Source organism: Eptesicus fuscus, chromosome 8, assembly GCF_027574615.1.
Source record: "Eptesicus fuscus isolate TK198812 chromosome 8, DD_ASM_mEF_20220401, whole genome shotgun sequence".
NCBI classification, from domain to species: Eukaryota; Metazoa; Chordata; class Mammalia; order Chiroptera; family Vespertilionidae; genus Eptesicus; species Eptesicus fuscus.
Genome location: NC_072480.1, coordinates 9384083 through 9404145, shown reverse-complemented (window position 1 = coordinate 9404145; position 20063 = coordinate 9384083). Strand labels below are relative to the sequence as shown.

Genomic DNA, 20063 nt, shown 5'->3' with positions numbered 1-20063 from the left:
ACCCAACTGGTTCATAGATCAACACTCAACCACTGAGACACACCAGCCAGGCAAATTTTTGGATATTTACCAGAATAGTAGATGAAAAATATTTTCCCATGTAGTTCTAGTTTGAGTGAGGTTATCATTTTTTTTTTCATATTCTTAAGAACCTTTTCTGTGAGCCATCTGTTCATATCCCTTTTCTTTCTTTTATTATTTTCTTGGTTTTCAGTCTTATTATTATTGACTGTAAAAACTTTTTATATGTATATGCCTTGACCGGTTTGGCTCAGTGGATAGAGCGTCGGCCTGCGGACTGAAGGGTCTCGGGTTTGATTCCGGGCAAGGGCATGTACCTTGGTTGCGAGCACATCCCCAGTGGGAGGTGTGCAGGAGGCGGCTGATCGATGTTTCTCTCTCATCAATGTTTCTAACTCTCTATCTCTCTCACTTCCTCTCTGTAAAAAAATCAATAAAATATATATATTAAAAAACAAACTTTCTATATGTATAAAAATGAACCTTTTGGGTTTATGAATTGTAGGGCTTTCCACCTTCCTCCAGGTTTCTTGATTGTCATTTGTGTTTTTGGCGGAGTTTTTGCTTTAAAATGCCATAAATTTTGTTTTCATTGTGTCAAATATATCAGTTTTGCTTTATGCCATTCATAGATCATAAACACAAACTTCATAGGTGTTGTCCTAGTGCTGTTATGGCTTTATTTTTTACAAATAATCATTTGATTTATCTAGAATTTATTGAGCTAGAAGGGGTGAAATAAATGATCATCCTTTGTTTGTTTCAGATGTCATTCAGTTTTCTCAAACTGTTCACTTACTTTACATCTTTTTCCTGTTGATTTGAAATGCCACCCTTATTGCATACTTTATTTCCACATGTATGTATCTTTCACTTATTTCCCATCTTTGTAAATTGTCCCACTGACCTTCCCACCTGTCCACCACACTGCTTTATGATGTGTTTTTACCGTCTGGGAGAGCTGGCACCCCTCAGAGCTCTTGTTTTCTGAGAGCTGTTATTTTTGCATTGTTGTTTTACCACGCAATGTGGACTTTAGGACTTTAGAACCCAACAAGTTTTAAAAATGTATCCTATAAGTATTTTTAAAATTGGGAGTGTATTAAACTATATAGGTATAGATTAAAGAGCCTTGACACCTTTTTGATGTTGTCTTCTTTTTTAAAATCATGAAATATCTTTTTAACTGTTTGAACTTCTTTGGTGTTATTTAGTAGCATTGTAACATTTTCTTCATATAAACTTTGCATATGTCCTAAGATTTCATAGGTCTTTTACTCTTTTGCTATAATAAATTGGGTCTCTTCTGTTGTATTGTTTTGCTAGTTTGTGTGTGAAGACGATCATATCAGTATATTAATTGCCTATCCCGTACCTTTTTACATTTGTAATAGTTTTTCTATTAATATTTTTATATTTTCCAGAAAAACAATCATATTTTCTGTAAATAATGATAATTCTGTCTTTTATTTTTCAATTTTCTTTTTTCCTTCCTTTTCTTATCCCCTGTCATTGGCTAGTACCTTTTGAATAACAGTAAATAGTAACAGTAGTAATAATGGTGATGTTTTGTCTTGACTTTAATGGTAACATGTATAGTTGTTTATGACTTAGTAATGAATAAAAGCATAGTCTCTTTCTCTCATGTTGTAAATTATGTAAGGAAATGTTCAACTGTTCTTCTTTAATTAAGCAACTAGTGGCCCGGTACATGAAATTCGTGCACATTAAAAGGGGATTAATTAGAGGAAATATTTTAATATTGCTATTTGCCCTTTCTCTGTAATAGAAGTGTCAGAGATGAAAGAAAATTAGTAAAATGTATATGAAAATCTTCCTCCTGTCAGAGTCTGGGGCGCACCATGGGGCCCAGAGTCAAGTCCCCACCCACCCACGTGCACCTCAAAATCGCGCGAGACCCAGACCTGGCCGGGTCCCCACCCATTGGGCTAGATCCAGACCCGCTGGTCCCACCCTTGTCAAGCCCCACAGGGCGGGGGGCGCAGCCTCAGATCCCATGGCCTGGCACTGGGGCTGGGGGCGTGGCCTGAGTTCCCCGGGTCTGGACCAGGGCATGAGGTCCCCCGTCAAGCCCCGCCAGGTGGAGGACACAGCCTGAGATCCCCTGTCAAGCCCGGTGCCGGGAGGGGGGCGCAGCCTCAGGTCCCCCGTCAAGCCCCGCTGGGAGGGGGCTGCAGCCTCAGGTCCCCTGTCAAACCCTGCTGGGCAGGGGCATGGCCTCAGGTCTCCTGGCCCGGCACCAGGGCAGGGGGTGCAGCCTCAGGTCCCCTGGCCCAGTGCTGTGGGGGTGGGGCATGGCCTCAGGTCCCCAGCCTGGTGCTGGGGCCGGGCGTGTGGCCTCAGGTGCCCCGGGCCTGGCGCCAGGGAGGGGGGGCAGCCTGAGGTCCCCGTCAAGCCCCACAGGGGCGGGGAGGGGGGCGCAGCCTCAGGTCCCCGCTGATTGCTCCTTAAGGCTTATTACGGGAACTCGGCCTCCACTGTGGGTGCAGCCATCTTGTGTTACGGAAACCCCTTTGCTGTGGGCACAGCCATCTTGTGTTACGGAAACCACCACTCCACACCCCACCCCACCGCCTCTGCTGTAGGCGCCACTTTTTTGTGGTGGAGTGATGGTCAATTTGCATATTCCCTCTTTATTATATAGGATTGCATTAAGAATGAATATAACTGTTCTAAAACTGATTTATGGTGCTGAATGCACTACTTGGTAAAATTACTAGAGATCACTGAATTGTACACTTTAAATGGGTCAAGATTATGATATGTAAAACAATGAAGTTATTTTATAAAAAGAATGACGATTTTATCATATATCTTTTAGTACGTATAGAGATGATCATGTACCATTCCACTTGTACTCTGTTTATGTGGTGTATTGTTTAAATAATACAGAAATACTGATCTTGCTAGAATAAATCCCACTTAGTCATAGTATGCTAATCTTTTTATGTAGTGCTCAATTCTGTTTGCTAATTTTTTAAAATAGCTTTAAGAGGGAGGGAGGAAGAGAGAGAGAGAGAGAGAGAAACATCAATCAGTTGCTTCTCATCCATGGCCTGACTGGGGATTGAACCTGCAACCTGGATATGTGCCCTGACCGGAATCGAATCCTCCGCCTTTCAGTGTATGGGGCAATGCTCCAACCAGTTGAGCTGCACTGCCAGGGCTGTTTGCTAATTTTTAAATTTAGGACTTATGTCAATACTTAGAAAGGATACTCATTTAATTTCCCTTTGTGTACTTTCTTTATTAAGTAATGGTATCAATATTATATCTTACTGCTTAAATAAGAATTTGGGTGCTTTTCTTTTTTTCATATGGTTTCAAATAGTTTAAATATTATTAGAATTGTCCATTTAGAATTTCTTAGAATTCCCCCTAAAGTCAGCTAGGCCTGTTTTTGTTTACTTATGTATTTGTTCATTGGAAGGACAGTCATGAAGGTATCTCTTTTAATTTTGTTTCATTATAGTATTGACCTATTTAAGTTGTGTGTGTGTGTGTGTGTGTGTGTGTGTGTGTGTATGTGTAGTGCAGTTCCTTAAATATACATTATATGTTATTTACTAAACATCTTCAAGTTACACTGATTGAGTCACTCATAATAAAGTATGAGGTGATCTGTTATTGTTTTTGAGAATGGTGGCTCTTTTCATATTCATTGTTTTATGGTATTTGAAATATACCATTCCCAGATTTAAACAGTAAGGACTATTCTATATTTTCATTGTTGAAATGGTGACGTTATACACCTTATGTGTGTCTACATTGCTTGGTGGACCAAGAGAACATTTGGCCAAGAGAACCCATTTTTACTGCAGGTCATGTGGCAGACACAGTGCCAGTCCATAATGGGTACAACTGATTTATCTCCTTCTTGTACATGGTGGGCACTCAGAAATCCTAGTGAGTGAAATATTTGTTGCCCTAGCTCGTTTGGCTCAGTGGATAGAGCATAGGCCTGTGGACTGAAGGGTTCCGGGCTCTATTCCGGTCAAGGGAACATACCTGGATTGCAGGCTCAGTCCCCAGTAGGTGGTGTGCAGGAGGCAGCCAATCAGTGATTCTCTCTTATCATTGATGTTTCTCTCTCCTTTCCTCTCTGAAATCAATAAAAATATATTTTAAAAAAAGAAATATTTGTTTACCATCTACTATATGTTTGCTTGGGGAAGATATAAAAGTCATATTTTGAGAGAAAACACGTTATAAATGCAAAATTGAATTGAAGAAATTAAATGTGGTAGTTATATGTATTCAGATATAATAAAGGATACAGTTTTACATTTAACTTTGAAATAATTTTCAGATAGAGTGAAAAGTAAATATTGATTCAGTCACCCTTCTTTCTAGCTTGAATTTAAAAATTAATATAGAGAGCTAAAACTATTTCAGTAGTATTTTTGTTTTATCATATATCTTGGACTAATATGCTAATAAATGGAGATCACAACATCATACAAACAGTGGTGCAAAAAATGATAATGTTGATCTAAGTGTAGGTTATAATGATTGTTTTAAAAGATGTTAAGAAAAAAGTATGGTAGTTGATAAGATTGTATTAGATAATGTTGAAGATGTATTGACAAGATATTCTTTCCTTTTCTCATAGATTTATCTAAAAACAGACTGGTTGAAGTTCCAATGGAATTGTGCCACTTTGTATCACTGGAAATTCTTAATCTGTATCATAATTGTATCAGAGTCATTCCTGAGGCCATCGTTAATCTGCAGATGCTGACTTACTTAAACTTGAGGTAGGTTAACTATAAAGATTGTAGTAAAATTCAAGTAAAAATATGCTTTTATTTATATCAAGTTTTTTTCTCTTTCCAATTGCTGATCACCCTTTGAAGTAAATCACACAAAGATCATTTATGAACTATCTTCTATAATACATTTGTAGTGTCATTAATACTGTTTTTGGTCCTAGACTTTTCTGAATGTTAATATGACAAGATATTTTTGCTTTTTAAAAATAATTTATATGATATAATTTCTACTTTTTTGCCGGGGCTGATCAGCAGACTCTGAGTGATGGATGTATGATTACTCTGACACAGGTTCTCTGTGAAAGAGAGCTAAGGGACTGCCTGGCTAAAGGAACCAGACAGCCTCGATTACCTGCCTCTTCAGGCTTTTATTGTAAAAGCAGTTTGAGATAAACTTTATCTTTTAGTAGGGTAAGTATTCTTGGGGGGACACATGTGTCTGCAGTGCCCTTTAAGCAAGGACACCTAAAGACTAAGCATAAAGATTCCGGTAAACACCCAGGGACTCAGACTTGTTTGGAAAAGTCAAGGCAGGGTCTGCCACCTTCAGCAAGGTCCCTCTAAGGTCCCCGACCTTTTGGATAGTCCTCCCTACAGACTTTCCAACTAAGTCTCCTGTGCTCCCCATACTTTTTGTCTCTTTTAAAAATGTTTTTATTGATTTTAGAAAGACGGGAAAGGTGAGGGAGAGAGAGAGATACATCGATTGGCTGCATCCTGCATGCCCCCTACCGGGAATTGAGCACAACCCAGACATATGCCCTCAAACTGGTGACCTCTTGGTGCATTGGATGACGTTCAACCACTGTGTCACACTGGCCAGGCTACTTTTTGTCTCTTTGGTGCTTGGAAAGTTGTTGGTATATTGTCTTCAGGTATTGATGTAGATTTTGGAGGAGGAAGATGAAAGGAAGTAAAACAAGAACATGAGATTTAGGACAAATTGGGGCCTTGATGGTCTTTGGGAGTTCTTGGTACCATTGTATTTGCTACCTAGTACTCACTGAGCTTGTTCACTTACGGTCACCTGAAAAGTTTAGAAGGGACAGTGAGCAAGTCCAGCAAGACAGAAAGTTTGCTGTCTTTATAGACCATTAAATTAGTTCAGTGTTTGCTAAATGCGTCAGTGGTCTGTATTGACTCTCTAATTATGGACAATACAGTGTAATATATTAATGCCCTTGAATAGCCCTGAAGTTAAGAAAAGCAGCTATTTTAAGGCATAGGTTTTAGACTTTGCTGCTGTGAGTGTCAATTGTCCTAGCTATATTTTGGCTCCTTGTCTTCTAAATCCTTGACTCACATTTGGGATGTTATGAGAGAGAGGGGAGCTCTTTTATCAAATCTATCTGTACTCTAAAAACAAGATTCCAAAGTTCAAGCCTGAGCCTAGCCTTCACTCCATTGGTGTCAGTTGCATTATCTTGATATGCAAAAGGTAGCACCTGATTAGCAAGGTTTGTGCTGTGTAACAAATATGATAAGCTTAAAATGCAAAACTCCCAATGAACCAGGTATTGCGTTAAATTATGATAGATAATGTCAGTTAATTTTTAGTGGGTTTTTTTGGTTCTTTTCGGGGGGAGGGTTGACCACTGAGAATTAGGGGTCTTCTGTTGCTCTGCTCTCTTTGCAGTCCCCTTTGTTGTTCTTTTTTTCCATTGACGTCCCCCTCCACACCACACCCACCCCTCCCAGACCTTCACCAACTATTTTCTGTGTCTATGGGCTATGCATATATGCATATAAATTCCCTAGTTAATCTCTCCCCATCCACCCCTGCCTTCCCTCTGAAATTTGGCAATCTGATCCATACTTCAATGTCTCTGAATCTTGTTCAGTAGATTCCACATATAAATGAGATCACGTGATACTTATCTTTCTCTGACTGGCTTATTTCACTTAGCATAATGCTCTCCTGGTCCATCCATGCTGTTGCAAAGGGTAAGAGTTCCTCCATTGTAACCACTGTTGCGTACTATTGCATTGTGTAGATGTACCATAGCTTTTTTATCCACTCATCTGCTGATGGGCACTTGGGCTGTTTCCAAATCTTAGCTATTGTAAATTGCACTGCTAGGAACATACAGAAGGTCAAGAGAGATATGAAAAAATGCTCGAAGTCACTAATGTCCAAGAGATGCAAATTAAAATGACAATGAGTTATTACCTCACACTTGTCAGAATGGCTATCATCAACAAATCTACAAACGACAAGTGTTGGCGAGGATGTGGAGAAAAGAGAACCCTTGTATGCTGTTGGTGGGAATGCAGACTGGTACAGCCACTGTGGAAAACAGTATGGAGTTTCCTAAAAAAATTAAAAATGGAACTGCCATTTGACCCAGTAATCCTACTTCTAGGAATATATCCTAAGAAGCCTGAAACACCAATCAGAAAGGACATTTTTACTAACTCTACCCTGTCTATTTTCCTTGTTTAAAATTTAGTTTAAAAATATAAATTATGAAATATTTCAAACTTATCCTATCTAATAAAAGAGTAATATGCAAATTGACCATCACTCCAACACACAAGATGGCCCCCATGTGGACACAGATGGCCACCACAAGATGGCCAGCAGGGGAGGGCAGTTAAGGGGACCGGGCCAACAGAGGAGGGCAATTGAGGGTGACCAGGCCGGCAGAGGAGGGCAGTTGGGGGGGACCAGGCCTGCAGGGGAGGGCAGTTGGGAGCAACCAGGCCTGCAGGGGAGGGCAGGTGAGGGGGACCAGGCCTGCAGGGGAGGGCAGTTGGGGGAAATCAGGCTGGCAGGGGAGCAGTTAGGCTTCAATCAGGCTGGCAGGGGAGTGGTTAGGGGATGATCAGGCTGTCAGGCAGAAGCAGTTAGGAGCAATCAGGCAGGCAGGCAGGTGAGTGGTTGGGAGCCATCAGTCCTGGATTATGAGATGTGTCTCCAACTGCCCGTTTAGGCCTGATTCCACCAGGTTGGGGCCTAAATGGGCAGTCGGACATCCTTCGAGGGGTCCCAAATTGGAGATGGTGCAGGCTGGGCTGAGGGACATTTTCCCCCCGGGCCCCCGTGCATGAATTTCGTGCACCGGGCCTCTAGTAGAAAATAATAAAATAGGTGCTCAAGTTCCCACCATTCCAATTTAGCAATGTGATATTATTTAGTGCTTTTAAAACATACATAAATGTTGTCACACTGCACATAACCATTTGCAATAATTTTGACTTAACAGATATTAATGTCATTTTTTTCAAATTTCCCACCTTCCCATTCACACCATTGGTCCTGGGATATTTATATTATCACACATACACACAAGGCTTCAACTATTCTAATAGCAACTTCCCAGTAGTTATTTGCTTTTTCAGAAATTTGGAGTTCATTTTCTTGTCACCAGTTTTTTGTGTGTGTGTTTTTTTTTTTTAGTTTTTTGGTTTTTTTTTTAGAATAAACATCTTCGTTACATGTGCTAAGATAGGAGGGAAGAGGATTTATTTGCCTTTCTGGGCCTTGATTTTCCTCAGATAGAACTCCAGCTCTTTGCCCTCTAACACATATCCATCTGCTTGGACATGTTGGCCTGGTCTTGGAGCAATGCTTGCAAGAAGCTTGCCCTGCTGGAACTGCTCCTCTGGAAGACTGCTGATTTTGGCATCCTTTTTTCTTTCAGCATATTTCTTCTGAATTTTCTTTGATCATTTTTTGTTTAAAATCTCTTCCTCCTCAGGAGTCAGCTTGACCCCCTTCTTGTGGCGCAAGGGCAGTGCCTAGTGGGACTCATACCACTGTAGGTGTAGTGTGCTGTCAATGAGCACAATGCAGTTCTTTTCTCGGGGCTTGGTATGGACCAGTTCGTTATTGGATGCATTGTAGACAAGATCAGTAATCCTTGTTTTTCAAGTACTACCCTTGAGCCCCAGAAGAAGTTTGCCTACATCCAGCCTTAAGGTTTGATACTTCTTGTTACCACCCCACATACGGACTGAGTGTATGGGCAAAGGCCAATCTTAATGTTGGCAGCAGGGTGTCTCAGGTCATATTTTTGTTTCTTATGGTGAGCTTTCTCTTGCTTCTGGTCTTACGGTGCTTGTGAAATGGGAAATTTGGATTGGAAACACACGGTGTCTCTCTGAGCAGGATGGTTCCCAGGCTCTTTGTCTGGTGGAGTCACAGAATGAAACCATGGGCAAAAGATGGTATAGCAAAGGTGGAAATTTATTGAGAAACAAGCACTGACTCCCACGAGGGGAGGGGGAAAGAGTTTCACTGAATTCCTTTTTCCACAGTTTATAAAGGCTACAGGTTGTTTTTGTGCCTCAATATCCCCTCTGATTAGTCACTATCCCCCTTTGATTTGGTCACTATAGCAACTCCTGAGCTCAAGTCTCACATGAAGTAGGTGAGGTTTCCTCCTTCTCCCTTATTGTTCTACTAGAGGCCTGGTGCACGAAATTTGTGCATGGGAGTGGGGGGTGTCCCTCAGCCCAGCCTGCACGCTCTCCACTCTGGGATCCCTCTCACAATCCAGGACTGCTGGCTCCCAACCACTCGCCTGTCTGCCTGCCTAATTGCCCCTAACTGCTTCTGCCTGTCAGCCTGATCACCTCCTAACCACTCCCCTGCCATCCTGATTGACACCTAACTGCTCCCCTGCTGGCCCAATTGCCCCTAATTGCCCTCCTCCTGCAGGCCTGTTCACCCCTAACTGCCCTTCCCCTGCTGGCCTGGTCCTCCCCTGCTGGCCTGCCCCCCCCCCAACTGCCCTCCCCTGCAGGCCTGGTCCCCCCCAACTGCTCTCGCTTGCTGGCCATCTTGTGCCCACATGAGGGCAGCCATCCTGTGTGTTGGAGTGATGATCAATTTGCATATTACTTCTTTGTTATATGGGATTCTCTCTGGGCTTTCTTCCTCCCTCTGTTTTGGAAATGTGTACCTTTTGCTACCCCCAGTTCCCTTACCTTATGGAAATGTAACTTCTGTGGCTCCCAGCTCCCTTGTCTTATGGAAATGTACCCTTTGCATCTCTGTAGCCCTGTGTTTTCCATGGACCCCTTAATTCCTAAAATTTCCTAAACCTGCCTATTTCACTTCTAAAAACGCCTTTCACTTGTACCAGTTATCCCCAAAAATGCCCCTGATTTGGCACTGGCTGGAAAGAGCCTGTCTCCAGTTTTTATTAAATCAACTTTATCAAGGTATAACTTGTACCCAGTCTTTTTTGTAGATTATGGATCACTAATTTTTGTATAATCAAATAAAGCTAATTTTACTTTAAAGTAGGTATAAAATTGGCAGGTCTGAGTGTAAAAGTGTATCACTATTTAAATGAAAAACTTGGTCTCTTCCTCTCACCCTTTCAATGAAATCAAATATCAGATACAGGCAAGATTCTGCCCTTAATCTCACCCATCTTCTTCCTTTGCCAAAGGTAAATGCTATCCTGTAGTTGGAGTGTGTTATTCCCAAATATATTTTGTGCTTTTTCCACATAGTATGTATAGTTCCATAAATAATATGTGTTATTGTTTAGTGCTTTAAAAACAATATTAATGTCACATTGTACATAATGGTTTGCAATAATTTCCACTTAACATGTTTTTTATGCCCCCAACTTTATTTTTTAAATTTCAAAAGCCTAGACTTTTATTTATTTACTAGAGACCCGGTACATGAAAATTCATGCACTGTAGGGGGTGTCCCTCAGCCTGGCCTACCCCCTCTCACAGTCCGGGAGCCCTCAGGAGTGGGAGACAACCTGGTGATCCGGGGAAGGCGATGCCCCCATCACACCTCTGCTGCTGTCACTGCCAGCAGTGCAAGCCTCGGCCGGCCCTGGTTACCTGAGCCTCGGGCGGCCCTGGGTGGCTGGGCAGCCGCCATCTGAGGCTTGCCTGTGCCTTGGGCTGGCCCTGGGTGGCTGGGGGGGCGGAGGGGACTGGGGGACTCCAGAGGCAGGCACACAGAGTGGCCGGATGAGCCTGGGGGTGGGCCCAGCCGTGCCGCACGCCTGCTGCCCCATCTTGTGGCTGTGGGCACCGCCATCTTTGAGGGCAGGGCAGTCGATTAGCATATTCCCTCCTTATTGGCTGTGGGCACCGCCATATTTGTGAGGGCATGACAGTCAATTAGCACATTCCCTCTTTATTATATAGGATTTATTTATTTATTTTAATCAATTATTATTTTTCAATTACAATTGACATATATTATATTAGTTTCAGTTGTATACCCACATAACTTACTAAGTTTTCATCCTAGTAAATCTCATACCTATCTGACACCATATATGGTTATTAGCTGTAACAACCAGTTTGTACTCTTAATCCTTTCACCCTTTTCACCTGTATTTCCAACCTCTTCCATCTAGCAGCCATCAAAATGTTCTCTGTATCTGTAAGTTTTGCTTGTTCATTTATTTTGATTTTTAGATTCAGTTGTTGATAAATATGTATTTATTGCCATTTTATTGTTCCTATTTTTTATTGGTTCTTTTTCTTCTTAAAGAAGACCCTATTAGGATAATCTAGAAGCTTATATATTGAACTTTCATTTCTCCTGGTTCTGGTTTATCTAACTAGAAACTAATTTGAGTTTTCTTGCATAAGAACAGATCGAGTTATTTCAGCTATAGCAGAATGTTAATTACCTTGGAATTGCCTGATGGAGCTGGCACAGTGGAGTCTATAGATTTTGGTTCACCATCTCCCTAAAACATCTGTCCTCTAATCCCAATTCGTGTAGGGGAAATATCCCATGGGAATATTACTCTGTTACTTTATGTTCCTATTCCTGTTTTGCTGTGACATGTTTATCTCTAACAGTTCTGCATGTACATAAATAGATTTAGCTTTGCATTAAGTCCATATGCACTGAGAAACTTTTGGGTATAGATGACATTTTTCTTCTGGGATGATAGAAAGTATAAAATTCTACAAACAATAGGTAACCTAATTTCAAAATTTATATTATGCTTTAAAAACATTAATAAAGTTGGTTCTGGTATGATTTGAATGTTGAGCCTAGTTCAGAGTAGAATGGTAGAAAGAACATATTGGAATATGGTTCTCAGATCCTTTAGGGCAAGAACAGAGAGAAGTTATTGAAACTGATGATGGCTGAAGAGGAGATGAGCCCTGACCGGTTTGGCTGCCCTGACCGGTTTGGCTCAGTGGATAGAGCGTCGGCCTGCGGACTCAAGGGTCCCAGGTTCGATTCCGGTCAGGGGCATGTACCTTGGTTGCAGGCACATCCCCAGTGGGGGCTTTGCAGGAGGCAGCTGATCAATGTTTCTCTCCCATCGATGTTTCTGACTCTCTATCCCTCTCTCTTCCTCTCTGTAAAAAATCAATAAAATATATTTAAAAAAAAAAAAAAGAGGAGATGTATGGTAGGTGTATAGTAAACAGTTATTGTTTTTTTATATTTTATTGATTTCAGAGAGGAAAGGAGAGGGAGAGAGAGAGAGAAAACATCAATGATGAGAGAGAATCATTGATTTGCTGCCTCCTACACGCCCCCCACTGGGGATCTAGCCCACAACCCAGGCATATATACCTCCTTGACCGGAATCGAACCTGTGACCCTTCAGTCCACAGGCCAACGCTCTATCCACTGAGCTAAGCCGGCTAGGGTGTAAACAGAGTTTTATGATGAATTCCTGGGTAATTGAAAGTGATAAAGAAGTAAAGGTGTAACCAGACAATCAATGAATCCGTGCTGCCTGTCGCTACTTGAGCCAATTAAGCAGAAACAGGATTGAATCATATAAGAGTGTTTATTCCAATATCTCCAGCAGTATGGGAGAGCAGCAGGTCACCCACAAAAATCTGCTCTGCAGGACCCCATAAACCAGCTGCTTATATAGGGTAGGACAAGGATTACATGGGGAAGTAAGGATTACAGGCCTGGGGAAGTAGGAGACTGGGGGGCGGGGAAGGGGAAGGGGAAGGGGAGGGGGGGAGGAAGGGGCTCCATTGTCTGGGCAACAAGGTTGTTAATCTTTCCATGATAATAGGCAATTCTTGAATGAGAATGACTATATTCCAAGGTTGACTCCCAGGTCCTGGGGGCATACAACTCCCAGCCAGGCCAGAATGTTCTTTCTTTAATAACACAAGGCAATAATGGTTAACATAGCATGATTAATATTTCTGTTAACGAAAAAAACCATTAAAACCTGTAAAGAATTTTAGTGAGTTTATTTGAGCCAAAATGTCGACATATGCCGGGAAGCAGAACCTCAATGAATTGAGATAATGCTCCGAAGAAATGGTGTGTTACATCTGTATTTATACATTGCCATCAAAGGAGGGACATAGGTCGGCTACATGAAATTCATTGGTGATGGATTAAGGAGGTGGGATAAAGTCAAACGGTGGGAAACCCCTGGGATTGGATAAAAAGCAAAATGATGGACACATACTTAGATGGGTACAGGAACAATTAACATGATAATGAAGGAATTTGAAGTATCTGTCCTGGCGCCCACCACTTTTGGTTGTGCCCCAGGGGCTCCAGCAAAAGAAGGAAGTTACAAGTTACCCAGACATCTCACAGATATGTTATCTTAGAGGCAAAAAGGCAAATGGGCTCAGTAAGGAAGATCTAAGTTGACCTTTGTCAGGGAAGATATCGGCCTAGGACATGACTGCCCACTATAACCTGTTTGTAGTTAAATATTTAATTTTCAAACCATCCTTTGTGGTTATTTCAGGTCTCTGAGTTTGCAAGACTGCCACACAGGCCTCCCCTGAGCTCGTCAGGTTAGCATGTGGCTCCTTCCGTTCACATTTCCCATAACCAAAGCTAGTCTCCAGTATTCTATATTTGCCCCTAACAAAGGGACCTTAAAGCACCCAACTCTTTAAATGTTATTTTCTGTCTGTAATTGTTTAATTTCTTATTTGCCTCTGTCTTTTCTCGCACTTACATAGGTCATTTGTATTTTGTTTTGTTTTTCCTTGCTCTGTGGACAAAAAAGGGGCCACATACTAAACCTGACAAGCTCTGGGGAGGCCAGCAGGGCAGGCCTTACGAACTCAGACCTGAAATAACTGCATAGGATGGTCTGAAATTATAACTTCCTAGCTACAAGTGAGTCATGGCGGGTAGTCATTCCTAGGCCAGTGTCTTCCTTGACAAAGGTCAGTTTTTACCTTAACTGAGCCTGTCTGTTGTCTTTTTGCATCAATGATAATATACCTTCGGAATGTCAATGTAATTTCCTTTTTCAGACTCCTCAGGGCACAATTTTCCACCACTGCAGAGACCACAAAATTCCTCATAATTATTGTTATCATGTTAGTTGTTAACTTTTAACTATCCTTTGTAAAAAAAAGTATGTGTCTATTCATTTTACTTTTTATCCAATCCCAGAGGTTTCCAAGTTTTGCTTTGCTTTCTCCAGCCTCCTTAATCTATCACCAGTGGATTTTATGTAACCTACTTATGTCTCCTCTGATTGTAATCCTATATAATAGAAGCCTAATATGCTAAGTGTCCGACCGTTCGACCAGTCGCTATGACCTACACTGACCACCAGGGGGCAAACGCTCTACCTGTAGGTTAGCTTGCTGTTGGGGTCTGGCTGATTGGGACTGGGCCAGATGGGCTGGACACACCCTGGAGCCTTCTGCACTCCTTCCTCAGCCCCAATCATGCACTGGTGAGGTCCCTCAGCCTGGCTCACACCCTCTCACAATTCGGGACCCCTCAGGGGATGTCGGAGAGCTGGTTTCGGCCCGATCCCTGCAGGCCAGGCCGAGGGACCCCACAGGTGCGCGAATCTGTGCACCTGGCCTCTAGTGTATAAATAAGGTGCAAAACTGCCATATTTTGGAGCATTTTCTCAGTCTGTTGAACTTTTGCTTCTTGGCAATTGTTAATCAGTTTGGATCAAATAAACTCATAAAAATTCTTACAGTTTACGTTGATAACTCACATCTATTTTTCTATTACCACATTTTAAGACATATTCCCTAGTGTTGAGTCATGACTTTTTATATTTTACTTATTTATTTTTTTAATCCTCACCCGAGGATATGTTAAGGAGAAAGAGAGAGAGAGAGAGAGAGAGAAAATTGATTGGTTGTCTCCCGTATATGCCCCAACTAGGGATAGAATCCACAACCTAGATATGTGCCCTGACCAGGAATAGAACCCACAACCAACTGAGCCACCTGGCCAAGGCTGAGACATGAATCTTTAAAGGAATTGCTAACTAAATGGAGAAAATTAAGAAAATGTATCTCTTACTTTTCAGAGGTATTGTATCAGGGTATATAAAAGATGTATGTACATCCTTTAAACTCTTTGAAAGCCAGGGACTGTATATACATGTATAATTATTTTTGACACCTATTAAATTTATTGCATGAACATAAAATAGTAACATAAGGCAAGCTTTAAAGTGGCCAGGAGGTGGTCATCTTGTTTATTCAATTATAAGATCTTTAACTCCTGTTTGAATATTGGGTTTAGTTAAAACATGTCTTCTAAGAATTGAACTCTTGAAATTGACTTATTTCTCTGGGAGTAATTTTGAGGGAGACTGTTATATTCACCTAAAATTTTTATTTGTAGCTTGTGAAATAGTAGGTGACTGTCACATGTTTACTGACAAATATGTAATAACTAGAGGTCCAGTGCACAAAATTCGTGCACTTGGGCGGGGGGTCCCTCAGCCTGGCCTGTGCCCTCTCGCAGTCCGGGAGCCCTGGGGGGATGTCTGACTGATGGCTTAGGCCCACTAAGCAATCAGTTGGACATCCTTAGCATTGCCATGGAGGCGGGAGAGGCTCTCACCACTGCTGCTGTGCTCACCAGCCATGAGCCCAGCTTCTGGCTGAGCGGCACTCCCCCTGTGGGAGCACACTGACCACCAGGGGGCAGCTCCTGCGTTGAGTGTCTGCCACCTGGTGGTCAGTGTGCATCATAGTGACAGGTCATTCCACCATTCGGTCATTTGCATATTAGCCTTTTATTATATAGGATACGCTGTAGATGAGGCCCCTTAGAACCATAAGAAATGCAAAAAATTCACTGTTAACTCATTCTCAAATTGCCCCCACTTAAAATCAAATTCCCCCCCCCCCCCCGGGGCATGTGCTGCACCTTGGGAACCACTGGGCTTGACACTTTTCCTCTCTGAGCCTCATTTCTGAATACATACGCTTATACCATGGGAATAGTAATCTCTTCTCCGCCTACCTCACTGGGTTGTCATGAGGAGGTTCTGAGCTAATAAACGTAGAAATGTTTTATCAAGTAAGTGATGTCTAAACCGGAAGGGATTGTTGTTTTTAAGCCCACAGGTACCCTCACAGGCAGCGCGGTCCTGGGGCAGGGGGTTGGGGTGTGGGGAGCAGCTCCAGTAAAGTTTAGTAAACCCCAGGTCCGCATCGGGATTTGGCTGTGGGCCGCGGGCCATGGGGGAGTCTGCCTGGGCGGGACGAAATCGTGTGAGACCCGGAGTCCCGCCCCGCGGCCCCACAGCCCAGCCCACCCCGCTGAACGGTGGTGATGTGAGTGTCCCGGATAATTTGCATATTCCTCTATTATTATATAGGATTACTGGAAAATATTAGTGGCATCTAATTAAATGGCAAGTCTTCTAAGATGTTGAGTAGTATCATCCACATGATACGTGGGTGGTCTGTGTGAGTTCTTCCCGTCCTGACACTACCACCCATTCCCAGCCACCCGGCAGCTGGTAACCAGGAGGAGTTTAGAATATTGTGCTGTCTGTGATCATGATATACGCCGCCTCCACAACAACCAACATTGGCGTGGTAGCCTTTTCATGTCCTTTCTCCCCTCGTGAAAATCAAATCAACAGAGTAAAATATATTTCTTCTTCAGTTTGGTGAAGAGGCATGATATGATGGACTTAGGTGGACTTTTGGCCTGTGAAGGAGAGGCTGTTAGTCCATTTATTTGAAAAAAGAAGCAAAGATGCTGCAAACACACTGCCTTGTAAAAGAACTTCTGAGTTGCCTCCAATCCAGTTTATTGTCTATGAAGTTATAAATGGGAGAATATGTCAAAGAAAGCTTATATTCTAGATAGTATATAATCAAATCATGACATTGTCACTAATGTATGGTGGGGAAATATATATAAATTACAGAAAATTAAAGAAATACTGTAAATTATTTTTGAGCACTCACTTCAGATGGACTAATCAAAGACAACACATTCTTAAACAGCTTGAACAAATAGGCAAGTTAATAAAATTTTAGATATAACTACTTGAAAACACTTTCTTTTCTGAAGTACTTATATGAAGTACTCATTTCTATTAAATAGGAATAAAAAATTGTTAGATGAAATAGTGAAGAGAAGCTACTTTTCAAACTTTCATAGATTTCATATTTCTATACTTAAAATTAAACATGGTCTCACTATAGTAAATTTTTTTTCTATTTTTAAGTAAATCACATGTAAAAATTGCTAATTTTGTATATTTCAAAGTAGGAGAGATGCCATATGGGAAACATTTACCATTCAGTATACCCTCTGGCATATATTGGGTATTGCAGCAGAGCAAAGACATGAATATTTGATGCTGATGGTGATAATAGCAACAGAGATGATGGTGGTGGTGATATGTCACTGCTTTCCCAACTTCTTGGCTGAGAGGCTCTCTCAGGGATTTTATCTTTAAGTGTCAAATGGTTGCTTGGTGTCAGGAACCCAATTCCTTTCTTAGACTAGATATGGGCTTAATTAGCACATGTAAAAAAATATCTTCAATGCAGTTAAAAACACATTTTCTACATTTTTTTCACATGATCGGATTATCATATTTGTGGGAACATTAATTTATTGTTGTTTATGTAGCCTGTGCTTGAATGATCTGGGCTCTTAATCTTTGCTTCTTGGTGTTTGCTATATTAGGTTATGTTAGTTTATGTGCCATTGTGTCTTTTCCTGTTACAAAGTGTCTTAAACCAAGAAATGTGGCCAGGAACAATAAAAGTGATTAAGCAAGACTTATTCCTATAGAGGAACAAACATTTTGAACCTGAATTACACAGGAAAGCCTCACAAAGTTTAAAATCTATTTCAAGACATGGAGAGGTTGCTGTTGATGAGACTCATGGAAAAAAATGTACCTTAGGAAAACAGACTAACTCGGGGTAGCAAAACTCTTGGCAACCTTAGGGATGGTGTGATTCTAAGAATAGGGACCTTAGCTTTAAAGTTTCATCTCAGAGACATTCGGGAATAGAAGGTGCCAACAAATGAAAGTTCTTTACAGCCTTGATCATGTTGCTTCCAGAACTCTCAGTGACTGATTTTACTTTCCGAGAGTGAAATACTAGTACACAGCCAGGAGCTGGTTTATTGATTAGAACCCCTTATCTCTCTGAGACATTGCCTATAAAGAAGAGAACAGTTTTTTGAACAAAATGCTATCACACCATAAAAAGGAATCTGTTTTGGCTGCTTTTTCAGAAGCTTGGCATCCTTTTTGGCTGCTAAACAATGTGCAGAAAGAGCCAACTTCCTGATGGCTGTGTAACCTGTATCTCCACATTCCTGTGGGAGTGGTCATTCTGAGAAATAATCTTTAATCCTCAGAATGTAGCTCTCTATTTGAAGGATTGGAAGAAGCATCCTGTAAACTAGAGTTGTGGTAGATAGTACAAATTTTACATTTTTTGTTGTGAATGAAAATTATTTTTCATTGTTTCTAAGAATTTAAATTTTATCCCTAAGTCTCCTTGAACTGACATTTCTGAGGAAAGTTTCAACTATAAGATAGCATTTATTCTTTCTGTAAACTGATAAAATTGATGCTGTCTTCCTAACATGGAAAAGGTGAGGAATTTTGTTTAATTCAAGACAAACTTGTAAATTCTACATCTTTTAATGAAGATCTTATCTTATTCCAAGGGAAAATAAGAATACTTTATATATTTTATGGCTTTTGGTAGCTAGATTTTCTTGTGAAATGACAGATCAACAGGAGGACACTAAAATTCAAGGTATTTGGAAGTATTATCTTAAAATTTGAAAATATTTTTGTCCAATGTTAGAGTTAGCAGTGGCCATCAGGTATGATTTAAGCCTTGCCTTTTCTTGTGTGCTCCTGGGCATTTGTTTTTAAGGTGGAACCTTATCAGATCCCATTTCTTTTAATATAGCCTATACATGGCAAGGCTTTCAAAGAGGGTTTTTCCATTATACACATCACCTGATTACAGATATTGTTTTAGATCAGTGTTGTATTGATAAAAAAAATACACACACACACACACACACACACACACACACACACACGCGCGCGCGCGCGCACACAAACCCGGAGAGACACAAAAGGGACATTATGACTTTGATAGCTAGATCACTGTTTTCAGTTCTGCTTCTGATCTTAATAGAGTTTTTGAGATCTTTGTGCTGTAGATTCGCTTTCTTAAAATGGGGTGAAGACATACCCCTAATTTATTGTATAGTTTTTTCTTGTTTATAGTAATTCTCAAAGTTTTTTCTGCAAGCCCAAAATGAACAACCTGCAAATTACATTTATTTTTCTAACTAGACAAACAAAAGCCCTTTGAAACATTGCCATTTTATCAATAATCAACTTTTTATATTTCCTCTACAGAATTGTAGTTTACCAAGTTCATAACAAGTACTGTACAAAGCAAGAGGGAAAGAAAGAAAAAAAAAGAACTTAGACATGTGTGGGAATTTGAAATAATCATTTCTGAGCCCTTCAACAGTCTTTACTTTAGATAGGAAGTAGCAAAGTGATTTAACAGGTCACACTGTTTCATAAATATAAATAATAGAAATTAGTGGAATTTCTTGGCATGTTATGACTTGCTCAGCACTTCCACATTTGTTATCCTGTTTAACATTGTGCTTCATTGCATTACATACTCATTAAGACAATGTCATAACCATAAAAATATTTAGAAAAATTTCCAGGAGACCAACTAAATATTTAATAAGGGAAGGCCTTTGTAATTTAAAAGTTTTTACTGCCTTTTTAGTTGGTTCCCCATTTTAATTCATAATACTGTAAACTTGTACATTGTTTTCCTTTATTCATTCAGGAGTTTGTCTTAATTTTGTATTTTTAAAAAAATCACTTTTGATGTTAGTTACCATCCTTTTGTGTTTTTTTATTTTTCTTTAAAAATTTTTTTATTGACTTCAGAGAGAGAGAGAGAGAGAGAGAGAGAGAGAGAGAGAAACAGAGAGAGATAGAAACATCAATAATGAAAGAGAGTCATTGATCCGTGGCCTCCTGCACGCCCCCGACT

General features: G+C 40.8%; 1 protein-coding gene across 2 annotated transcripts in view; it reads left to right on the top strand.

Moving 5' to 3' along the window:
* Positions 1-20063, top strand: part of LRCH1 (leucine rich repeats and calponin homology domain containing 1) — a 225996-nt gene that overhangs the window by 92066 nt on the left and 113867 nt on the right. For both annotated transcript variants that reach the window (XM_054719758.1, XM_054719757.1), the window contains exon 2: positions 4655-4799. In XM_054719758.1, the coding sequence (XP_054575733.1) occupies positions 4655-4799 (145 nt within the window). The remainder of the gene's footprint in view (positions 1-4654; positions 4800-20063) is intronic.